The sequence below is a fragment of the Ranitomeya variabilis genome, chromosome 5, assembly GCF_051348905.1.
Source record: "Ranitomeya variabilis isolate aRanVar5 chromosome 5, aRanVar5.hap1, whole genome shotgun sequence".
Classification (NCBI taxonomy): Eukaryota; Metazoa; Chordata; class Amphibia; order Anura; family Dendrobatidae; genus Ranitomeya; species Ranitomeya variabilis.
Window position 1 is genome coordinate 411,344,664 of NC_135236.1, and position 12,540 is coordinate 411,357,203.

Consider the following 12,540-nt stretch of genomic DNA (forward strand, 5'->3'; position numbering starts at 1 on the left):
CCGGCACTTCCTGTCTGAGACAGTGCAGCTGGATGATGTCATCATTCAGCTCGCGGCTGTTTCAGACAGAAAGCTGCCGGCGAGGAAGTGTCATGTCGGACGCTGTTCACACTAGGGCATCCAAAAGACAGTGGTAATCAGGCCTGGCGGCCCAGACATGCACACCTTTAATGTAACTTCTGGGAAAGGGACAGACAGGGTTTCCCTAGCCGATTATAATGTCACGGGAGTACTGGGTAGACTAAGGCTGGTTACCCGGGCCCCTGCGATATCCCTCAGGCTAGGGAAACCCTGTCTGTCCCTTTCCCAGAAGTTACAACTAAAGGTGTGCATGTCTGGGTCGCCAGGCCTGAATTCCACTTACGTCCACTACACGCTCAGTGGCGTCGGCTAGACTTTATCCAGCTTGCTCGGGGTTAATCTAGCTGGCAATTTGGTTGGAGGCTTGGTCACGCCCACGGCCATTAAATAGTTGTGCTGGACTTTGGGCGTCGCCGATTATAGCTTGTGCTTTTTGCCTAGTGATTCCGGTCTGGAGTGGTGGTCTTGTTGTAGGAATATCGTAGCTGGTGGAGTATTATCCTTTTGTCATATTCCTCCTTCCTATATTTGTATTTGTTTTGCCCTGTGCACATTATTAGTGTATTCCTGTGTGTCTGCGGCGTGGTGCGTTTTTCTGTTTTCCCTGTCTGTGCTTTCTGTGGGGATTGGTGTGTGGTCTCTTCACTGGGTGGCGGGTGGTGGTTTCAGCTTAGGGCTGAAACAGGAGACAGGGTCAGGCCTGGCGGCCCAGATATGCACACCTTTAGTGTAACTTCTGGGAAAGGGACAGACAGGGTTTCCCTATCCTGAGTGATATCGCAGGGGCCCGGGTAACCAGCCTTAGTCTACTCAGTACTCCCGTGACAGGAAGAGGCTGCCAGGATGTGCTGGGAGAGGTGAGTGGTGCTGTCTGTCTGCATGCGTGTGTGTATGTGGTGTGATGCGGTGCTTTGTGTGTGAGTGTGAGAGAGTGGTGCGGTGGTGTGTGTGTGCATGGGGTGCGGTGCTTTGTATATGTGTGTGTGAGTGAAAGTGTGGTGCTGTGTGTGTGCATTGGAGATGTGTGTATCGGAGATTGGCAATGATGGGGTGGTGGGGAAGGACGATGGGGGGGTGGGGAAAGAGGCAATGATGGAGGTGGTGAAATGGGCAATGATGGGGTGGTGGGGGGTAGGCAATGATGGTTGTGGTAGAAAGGACAATGATGGTGGTGGGGAGGCAATGATGTAGGTGTTGAAATGGGCAATAATGGTAGTGGTGAAAAAGACAATGATGGTGGAATGGGCAATGATGGGGGTTGTGGGGGAGAAGGCAATGATGGAGGTGGTGGAAAGGGCAATGATTGGGGTGGTGGGGGAGAAGGCAATGATGAGGATGGAGGTGGAGAGGGGCTGAATTATACCCTATGAGGGGGGGCTGCATTATACTTTATGAGGGGGCTACATTATATTCTGTGGGGGGAGACTGCATTATTCTCCCAGGGGACTACATTACATTCTGGGGGCCTACATCATACTATATGAGGTGGCTACAGTATACTCTATGGGGAGGCTACATTATATACTGTGGTAGGGCTGCATTATTCTCTCAGGGGACATTATATTCTGGGGGGCTACATCATACTATATGAGGGGGGAGCATTATGCCCTACGAGGGGGCTACAGTATACTCTATGGGGGGGCTGCATTATACCCTATGAGAGTGCTACATTAAATTCAACGGTGGGGACTGCATTATACCTTATGAGGGGGTTGCATTATAATGTTGTGGGGTGCTGCATTATATTCTATGAGGCGGCTACATTATATTCTATGATGGGGGCTACCCCAACCCCTGCTACATAATTAAGACGTGTACTACCTTATATTATAACCTGATATTAGCGTGTTTTACCACACAATTGGTGGTCTTGTATTTAGTTCTATGTAGCTACATAGTGGGCCCCAAGAATGATTTTCTCTGGTGGGCCCAAGGTGCTCCAGTCCCACGCTGCTTTGAAGAATCAAAGATTTAACACACACACACTGTTTTTTCACACGTTTCTTTCCTCTTTTTTCTATATTCCTTCCTTTGTAGTTTTACTGCTTTCAGTCTGAATCTACAATATGCACACTCCAATAAAGGCATGTAAATCCATTGCATACCCAGACTTATCCAGTATTATAGATACTATAGCACTATATTGTTCTATTGTACTACAGTGCTATGCGAAAGTATTTAGATACAGAGAAGACAGGCTAAGGGAGCGCCAGGCTGGCGGTCAGGGGAGATGTTGATTGAGAAAGATCCGATGCAGCTTCTGCCGGGTGCCTCAGGAGAGGAATAAACATTGAGTTGATTTCAATAAACAAAGAAACTTTTAATCCTTTCATCTGTGTCCTGTGCGCTCTCATGTGAGCGGAGTATCCTGCAACTCAATGCGAAAGTATTTGGCTCCCTGGAACTTTTTCCCACATACCGTATCATGCTTCAAACATAAAACGGCCGCCGCTGTGTCTTACCCGTCCTTTGCACTGACGTTCAGGGAGAGGGAGGCGCACACACTAATCGCGTCACCGCGCCCTCTGACCTGAGCATCACTGCAAGGGAAGGGGAAGATGCAGCGGCGGCCGTTGGTGGAACGGGGAACAGGTGAATATCGCGCACTGCGTTATACTCACCTGTGTTGAGCGGTCGCATGGTACCACTCATTATAGTAATTAATATGCGGCTCCACCCCTATGTGAGTGGAGCCGGGTCCATATTCATTACTGTAATGAGCGGTACCATGTGACCACTCACTACAGGAAGGAGCTTCCGGCACCCGGAAAACCAGGGACTGCACCGCACCAGGAGAAGGTGAGTATTATTAGACAGCTGCTGCTCCCCCTCCCCTGCCGACCCCTGGGTATGACTCGAGTATAAGCCGAGAGGGGCAATTTCAGCCTAAAAAAATATGGGCTGAAATTCTCAGCTTATACTCGAGTATATACGGTAATTTAAAAAAACTGCATGGGGTCTCCCCCATTTTTGACAACCAGCCTTGCTAAAGCTCACACTGGGCTGGGGACTGGTATTCTCAGGCTGATAAGTGCCATGGATATTGACCCCCCCAGCCTAAAAATAGCAGCCCGCAGCTGCCCTGAAAAAGCACATCTATTAGATGTGCCAATTCTGGCGCTTTGCCCAGCTCTTCTCACTTGCCCTGTAGCGGTGGCAAGTTGGGTAATAGTTGTTCGGTTGATGTCACTGGTGACGCCTATCCATTACTAATCGTATAGTTGTAATGTTAAATAAAGACACAGGCAGAATAAAGTCTTTTAATGAAATAAAACACCACACAGTTTTACCATTTTATTGCTACGCTTAATCCAAGCGAAGCCCTCGATCTCCTGTAATAAAAGTAAAATAACATACCAAGAATTTACAAAACCTGTCCGTCGTTCTGTCCCACACCGTAATCCATATCTGGGGGATATACAGTTTTCCACATGGACGATGCACAGATGTAACCGTCCCGACTGAAAACCACTGGTTAATGAGGAGATGCTGGGAGCGGAGTTTCAGTGACCGGGGGTGACATCATAGAGGTTTCTCCGGGGACTGAGCTCCGTTCCCAGCCGGGCTAGGCTGTGGTGACTTCTGTGAGATCCCCGATAGCACCGTGAGCCCTGAGCGCTCACTGTGCTAGCAGGGATCTGACCGCAGGGGTCTAGTTTCTAAAATGGTGTCACTTGTGGAGGGTTTCGACTGTTTAGGCACATTAGGGGCTCTCCAAACGCGACATGGCATCCAATCTTAATTCCAGCCAATTTTGCATTGAAAAAGTCAAACGGTGCTCCTTCCCTTCCGAGCTCTGTCATTTGCCCAAACAGTGATTTACCCCCACATATGGGGTATTAGCGTACTCAGGACAAATTGCACAACAACTTTTGAGGTCCAATTTCTCCTGTTACCCCTGGGAAAATAAAAAAATGGGTGCGAAAAGATCATTTTTGTGAAAAAAATATGATTTTTTATTTTTACGGCTCTACATTACAAACTTCTGTGAAGCACTTGGGGATTCAATGTGCTCACCACACATCTAGATAAGTTCCTTAGGGGGTCTAGTTTCTAAAATGGTGTCACTTGTGGGGGGTTTCCACTGTTTAGGTACATCAGGGGCTCTCCAAACGCGACATGGCGCCTGATTTCAATTCCAGCCAATTTTGCATTGAAGAGTCAAACGGCGCTCCTTCCCTTCCGAGCTCTGCCATGCGCCCAAACAGTGGTTTACCTGCACATATTGAGTATCAGCGTACTCAGAACAAATTGCCCAACAACATTTGCAGTCCAATTTCTCCTGTTACCCTTGGTAAAATAAAAAAATTTTGGTCCAAATTAAATTTTTGGTGAATAAAAGTTAAAATGTTCATTTTTTTTTTTAAATATTTCAAAAATTCCTGTGAAGCACCTGAAGGGTTAATAAACATCTTGAATGTGGTTTTGAGCACCTTGAGGGGTGCAGTTTTTAGAATTGTGTCACTTTTGGGTATTTTCTATCATATAGACCCCTCAAAGTGACTTCAAATGTGAGGTGGTCCCTAAAAATGCTGTTGTAAAAATGAGAAATCGCTGTTTAATTTTTAACCCTTATAACTTCCTAACAAAAAATTATGTTGCTTCTAAAATTGTGCTGCTGTAGACATGTGGGAAATGTTATTTATTAAAAATTTTGTGTGACATATTTCTCTGTTTGAAGGGCATAAGAATTCAAAGTTTGAAAATTGCAAAATTTCCCAAATTTTCACCAAATTTCCGTTTTTTTACACAAATAAACGCAAGATATATATCGAAGAAATTTTACCACTAACGTGAAGTACAATGTGTCACGACAAAACAGTCTCAGAATTGCCAAGATCTGTTGAAGTGTTCCAGAGTTATTACCTTATAAAGAGACAGTGGTAAGAATTGTAAAAATTGGTCTGGTCATTAAAATGCAAACCACCCTTGGGGTAAAGGGGTTAAAGGTGTATTCTGTTTTTGTCCATTTATGACCTATCCATGTTATAAATCAATAATGGATGCAGATCCCACAATCCATATTTTCAAGAACCAGGCCTTGTTGCATGCTTCTTTTAGTGGAAAGGAGGTCTGAATTCACAAACACATGAATGGAAAATCCAACCACATCTCCATCAACAATGGTGCCGTATCAGGGATCAGCACTGCATTGGTGGGATAAACACATCTACTACAAACTTGTGGCATTTCCTGTGGATATGATTTAAAAGGAACCAGTTACCCAATTCATGAAGTCCAAATGGCAAGAAGCATGAGTCAGGGCCTGTCCGCATTATTGCCCCCAGATACGTTTTTTTCTGAAACCCAAAGCCAGACTAGTTTTGTTCCCAGCTATGATCTTCAAACTATATTTATTCTGAAATGCCAAACTGATTCAGAGAAACATAACTGGCTGCGATCATGCAACCAGACTCTGCCTGCAGTTTGGGAAACATGGATTAGATGACAAGTTCCATGTATGTAACTACTGAGATAATAATACAAAATAATGGGAGAAAAAGAACTAAGCAACAGCATGTGTGAAAAAGACTTGGGTATACTAATAGATTACAGACTGCACATGAGTCAATAGTGTGATGCAGCAGAAAAAAAGGCAAACAGTTCTAGGATGTAGTAAGAGAAGCATAGAGTCTAGATCACATGAAGTAATTATCCCCCTCTACTCCTCCTTGGTCAGGTCTCATCTGGAATACTGTCTCCAGGTCTGGGAACAACATTTTAATAAAGACATTGAAAAACTGAAGCAAGTTCAGAAAGGAGCTACCACGATGGTAAGCGGACTGCAAAGCATGTTCTACGAGGAAAGGTTAAAGGATCTGGGTATGTTTAGCTTGCCAAAAAGGCTAAGAGCAGACTTAATAGCTGTCTACAAATATCTGAAGGGATGTCACAGTGTAGAGGGATCATCATTATTCTCCTTTGCACATGGAAACGGGAGAAGAAATGAAAAGAAACTGAAAGGAAGATACAGATTAGTTATTAGAAAAAAAACTTTTTGACAGTGAAGGTGATCAATGAGTGGAACAGGCTGGCACCAGAGGTGTGGAGTTCTCCTTCAATTGAAGTCTTCAAACAGAGGCTGGACAGACATCTGTCTGAGATGGTTTAGTGAATCCTGCATTGAACAGGAGGTTGGACACAATGAATCTGGAGGTTCCTTCCAACGCTAACATTCTATGATTCTATGATAAATATACAAGATAGGAAAACCCATTTAATTGTGAACAGATTAAAGATAAATCATTTCGACATGAGCCCTCTAATAATATGATTTCACTTTAGTTGTTAACTTTGCACTAGGTAATTCAGTCCAAGTATTACTTCCAGCTTAGGAAAGTTACAATGTATGCATTATATGAAAGGTCTGAGCTATTTAAAACTTGTGCAATCTTTCCAACATGTCTGTATTCTGTCTCTGTTTAACTTGGCTCCAACACCTGACTATTCATGCTAGTAACATTTTCTTCCACCTTTCTACAGGCAGGTGTGCCAGACACCTGCACACTGCACAACATGTGAGGTAGCCTACAAGAACAAGCCAGTATTTTATATATGTACTAACCCTTGCCAATGTTTACTTGCTCTATTTTTCAAGCGAACAGACTAGATGACTTATTTTCTTTTTTCACCATCACAGAGAATGCGCACAGTCAATTAATAATCTCCAGATGGAAAGAAATTTCCTTTGTCCATTTACTTGCTCTAAGTCTTATCTCTGAACAAAGTAACAGCTAAGGCAAGATGGTGTCACGGGTATGTCAGAAGCTGCAGAAAGTCACACTGCATCTAGCAGCAGAAGTTCTCTGCGATTGGCTTTGCAGACACCTTCTTAACCCTTCTGACTCTTTGATCCAGTGGCAAACTTTCTCCAGCTCTAATTGACACACCTGGACCTGGGTGTTTATAGACTCCCAGCCTCCTTCTGGAAATCGCAAGTGACACTTCTATTTCCCCCTGTTGAAGCTTGGCGCTATAGCAGTCAGCTATCTTCCTCTTTTTTGTTTGGAGGACGTCTGTTACATCTCTGAGTCTACACAAGATAAGTGTTCCCCTTGTTTGTCTATCCTAGCTGTCTGTAGTAGTGGGGATTGACTAGTGCATACCCCGTCCTTCCCTAAGCAGGGCTTATTGCGAAGGTCAGGCAGGGATTAGGTCACTGCTCGGCGATAGGTGGGGTAATATAGGGACATTTAGGGCAGACAGGGTAACGTTAGATCTGCCTGGTTCTCTTTTCCTTATCCCTTCGTGTTGCACTTAGTCTTTCCTACACTGTGCGTGACAGATGGGCATAATCATGTACAAAAAAATTACAGAAAAAATGTACAATCAGAAGTGGTTTCAAAAGAAAATGGGGCACACATCTTTCAATTAGGATGGCTCACAGGAGTGTAGATTCTCTCATGCGAGTAAACCGGATCTATTATGTAAATGACATGCAGATCAAACTCTGTCAGAGTCTGAGCCGAGTCTCACCTTAGTGTGATCTAACTAATAATAATAATCTTTATTTTTATAACATATTCCACAGCGCTTTACAGTTTGCACACATTATCATTACTATTCCCGATGGGGCTCACAATCTAAATTCCCTATCAGTAGGTCTTTGGAATGTGGGAGGAAACCGGAGTACCTGGAGGAAACCACGCAAACACGGGGAGAACATACAAACTCCTTGCAGATGTTGTCCTTGGTGGGATTTGAACCCAGGACTCCAGCGCTGCAAGGCTGCAGTGCTAACCACTAAGCCACCGTGCTGCCCGCATGTGAGAATCGTAGCCCAGGTGAAGAGAAGAAGGAGATCATGATTTCTCCATTTTCTCCATTGTGTGAGTCTGTGGAAATCAGACTGCACTCAGGTGTCATCTTAAACTAGAATGGGTGAATGCGATCCAATTTGCGCAGGAACTTGAAGTATGCTGAGATTGTTCTCTCATGCTGAATCAGCATGAGTAAAAAGAAAAGCTGCATGAGAAAAAAAAGCTGATCAGCACTGCACCATAGAATAATAGTGGTCCGAGTGCTATTCGATAAAACATTGGATAGCACTCGCCCGATGTGTACGGTCGTGTGAGCGAGCCCTTATACTTATTCACTGTTACTGTATATTGCCACTGAAAATTTGCTATGAAACATTATGTCGCTGCAGTTTCAGCTTGATGCAATTTTTTTCTTTTACAAATGAGAACTGAACAGAAGCACATCCACAATAGAAACCATACAGGTATGAGCTGGACAGCACAAAGGATTTGTTGAGCTGTTAAACCTATTGATAACAGTGGGAATCATGCATATGATAAGATACTACTTGCAGTACCTTTGCAGGCATCTGGTGCTGAGAATGGGATCTTTAAATCTCGGAAGAATCCTGGCGCACACTTCTCACAATGTATTCCTTCTGTGTTGTGCTGACAGTTATTACATGCCCCACCACTTCGGTTGCCTGATGCCAGCCACACATCCATGTCAAAACGACAACTGTCAGCATGATCGTTACATTTACACTCTATCAATGACAAAGAAGAGGATAGTTAATAAGGGACCGGGTACCCAGATGTGCTAGTAATAGTTTGACTAATCAAGAGAAAGCAGGATACAGAAATGGTTAAAACATATCTGATGATGGAGTTTCTTCAACTCTGAAACTAATAGAATAATAAAACTACCCTGTGTTTATCATCATCATCTCCATTGGATATCTTCTTGACCAGCAGCACAGCAGATTTATCCTTATATCCATTGCTACTATTGTATTTACTGCTAGTTTTATTCCTGCATACGGAGATGCAGCAGCTGGTATCTATATCTGCACAGGAGTTGTGCCTGACACAATGCAGCCAGGTGAGCAATACCACACTATCTACAACGTTTATTGCCCACATGATGCCCCTTTTGTGTGCTTTTTGTCACTTTTAGCAATTTTACTAACATTTAGCAATTGATCTTACTGTTTTCATTGTATCTTGTATTACTACTGGTTTTCATACTCATTTAATAAGCTGCCAAAGTCAAATAACTTGAAAAAAGAACACATCACCTTTCACTGGGTTTTGCTTGTTGTGGAGATAGTCTCAGATATCACAATGTGCATATACAAGCTCATTAATAGGACTTGCCTAAGATTATACAAAGGACCAACAGAAGGGAGTCTAAAGCCATGCACATTAGATGACTGACTATGCTTTGGCCGAGCATTCGGCCACCTCTCCCATACACAGGAGCGCTCATTTCACCAAGCACTCGTATTCCCCATGAGAAACTTATCTCCAGCTGAACAATTTGATCGGTAGTCTGAAATCAGACCCACTCGATTGATCATTGTTGAAGATGTGAATCAGCCAGCATCCCCATCCACATTAGACTGTCAACTCAACCTATCGATATTGAGGTGTTCAAAACCAAAAAAACAACCCTTCACACAAGGCCAAATTGTGTTAAAAAATGTATCTTTATTAAACTACATAAAACCATAAAAAAAACGAAAGAAGAAACAACGGTCCGTTATCCATGGATGAGCTTCGGGTTTTTTCCTTTTTTTCGGTTTTATGGTCCGTTCACTCATTCATTTTTTACATAGTTAAGTTATTGAATAAAGAATAGAAATATAATGAAGGTAAAAAGTTCTAAAAAGTAAATCCCCAAAAAACAAGACAACCGAGAATGATTGCCTTCTCAATCTGGGCTTAATAGTATTTGTGGGGACATACTAAAAAGAATGAAGAAAAGCGAAAACTAAAAAGAATGATGTCAGCATTCCTTTTAGTCTATAGCACTAACAGACGGTTTATTATACTAATATTTATGATGACAAGAAGAAAAGAGATTCCATTGGCCCAATCCAATCTGGTAATAAAACTATTCTTTATTGGAGCAATTTAAAAAGACCCAGAAGCCTGACGCGTTTCTGGTGTGCACAGACACCCTTACTCATAGGACATGAGTAAGGGTGATGACCTGTGCACAGTAGCGTACGGACAGTGTTAGGTCGGTGCCGTTATAATGATTAAAATGATACCTGGTGATGAAATCCGTCTTGTAGTTGTTTAATCGTTATTTTTAGTTCTGAGTTAATGAGATTCTCATGCTTCAGGGAGGCCTTTATGTCATGCTCTGCTTAGGTATTCATACTGATGGCTTATGACAGGTCACTGATCCCTCACTGACCAGACCCCTATTTTACATACTGATTATGTGTATTGAAAAAAAAAATTACCTTCAACAGGCCGGCGGTGCCTGCGCTGCAGCATGATCGCATGTATATTGTGCATTAAATTATTTTATTTAGTCATATACATGGATTCTGAAAAAAATAAAATCTTTCTGGCGCCAGCGCAGTAGCATCTATCGGTGATCTTATCTGCTAGAGGAAAAAAAAAATTCCAGCAAGATGGCACTGCCAATAGATGCTACTGTGCAGGTGTGGCTGGCGCATTTTGAGAAAGATTTTTTTCTTCAGAATCAATGTATATGACTAAGTAAAACAATTTAATGCACATTATACATGTGATCATGCGATCATGGTGCAGCGCAGGCGCCTGTCTGCAGAAGGTGATTTTTTTTTTTTACAATAAATATAATAATCAGTTTGTAAAATAGGGCACAAGTCACAGAGTATCAATGACCTGTCATCAGCCATACAGATGAATACCTAATCAGAGCACCACACGAAGACCCCCCACAGGCTGCCCCAGAGCACGAGAATCTCTTTAACTGAAAACTGAAAATAAAGATTACAAAACAACCACAAGACTGACTTCATCACACCAAAGTATCATTTTACTCAGCATAACAGTGCCGACCTGACACTGTCTGTAGGTTACTGTGCACAATCCTGTTGGCAGGTTGCCTTTAAAACCCTTTGCAAATTGATAAACAGCAACAAATGCTTCTCTAGAAGATTCTCTAGGATCACTGCTTATGTCTTTCCTCCTTAACATTGTATTAATAGGCTTGAATACAGCAATCCACACCAACAATCTGCCAAAACTTCTGCTTTATAGAGGTGGTCACAGTTGCTGATGAAAAATTAATAGAGTTCTTTTGATTAGCAGCACCTAGCTGATATTTACCCACTTAAAGGCAATCTGTCAGCAGGTCTTTGCTACCTCATCTGAGAGCAGCAAGATGTAGGCAAAGAGTAGCTGAATCCAAAGATGCATTACTTAGACTACTGAGTGCAGCCATTCTGACACAATCTGAGCTTTTAGATTTAGAATGAAGCAGAGCTGAGAAAGGTAGACCGCCAACACCAGACTCTCCATGCACTAAGTCCATAGACAGTGAGGTGCTTAGTTGCAAGACTAGTTTGGCAATGTTAATCTCTTAGGCTACTTTCACACTTCCGTCTTTATAAAGACATCGCAATGCGTCGTTCTGTGCAAAAAACGCATCCTGCAAAATTGCCCGCAGGATGTGTTTTTGCACATAGATTTGTATTACCGACGCATCGCGACATATGGACACGTTCCATACGTCATGCACTGGATGCGTCGGTAATTGGCAGACCGTTGTCACAAAAAACGTTCAATTTAACGTTTTTTTGTGCGACGCGTCCGCCATTTTCGACCGCACATGCGCGGCCGAAACTCCGCCCCCTCCTCCCCGGAACTCATAATGAGCAGCGGGTGCATCTGAAAACTGCATCCAATGCCCACGTTGTGCACTATTTTGCACAACGTCCGTCGGGCCGACGGATTGCGACGGCCCCGTACCGACGGAAATGTGAAAGAGGCCTTAAGGTACCTTCACACTAAACGACTTTGCAACGAGAACGACAACGATCCGTGACGTTGCAGCGTCCTGGATAGTGATATCGTTGTGTTTGACACACAGCAGCGATCTGGATCCCGCTGTGATATCGCTGGTCGTTGCTGAAAGTCCAGAACTTTATTTGGTCGTCAGATCGGCGTGTATCGTCGTGTTTGACAGCAAAAGTAACGATGCCAGCAATGTTTTACAATGGTAACCAGGGTAAATATCGGGTTACTAAGCGCAGGGCCGCGCTTAGTAACCCGATATTTACCCTGGTTACCATTGTAAAAGTAAAAAAAAAAACACTACATACTCACCCTCTGATGTCTGTCACGTCCCCCGGCGTCCGCGCTGCTGCTCAGAGCTTCCTGCACTGACTGTGTGAGTGCCGGCCGTAAAGCAGAGCACAGCGGTGACGTCACCGCTGTGCTTAGGGCCGGCGCTTACACAGTGCAGGGAAGCTGAAGGCGAGGGACGCGACAGACACGGCAATGTAAGTATGTAGTGTTTGGTTTTTTTTACATTTACACTGGTAACCAGGGTAAACATCGGGTTACTAAGCGCGGCCCTGCGCTTAGTAACCCGATGTTTACCCTGGTTACCCGGGGACTTCGGCATCGTTGGTCGCTGGAGAGCTGTCTGTGTGACAGCTCTCCAGCGACCACACAGCGACGCTGCAGCGATCGGCATCGTTGTCGATATCGCTGC

General features: G+C 43.7%; 1 protein-coding gene across 2 annotated transcripts in view; it reads right to left on the reverse strand.

The window, feature by feature from the left end:
• NTN4 (netrin 4) overlaps nt 1–12,540 on the reverse strand; it is a 247,094-nt gene that overhangs the window by 55,615 nt on the left and 178,939 nt on the right. For both annotated transcript variants that reach the window (XM_077265159.1, XM_077265160.1), the window contains one exon: nt 8,399–8,587. In XM_077265159.1, coding sequence (XP_077121274.1) covers nt 8,399–8,587 — 189 coding nt within the window. The remainder of the gene's footprint in view (nt 1–8,398; nt 8,588–12,540) is intronic.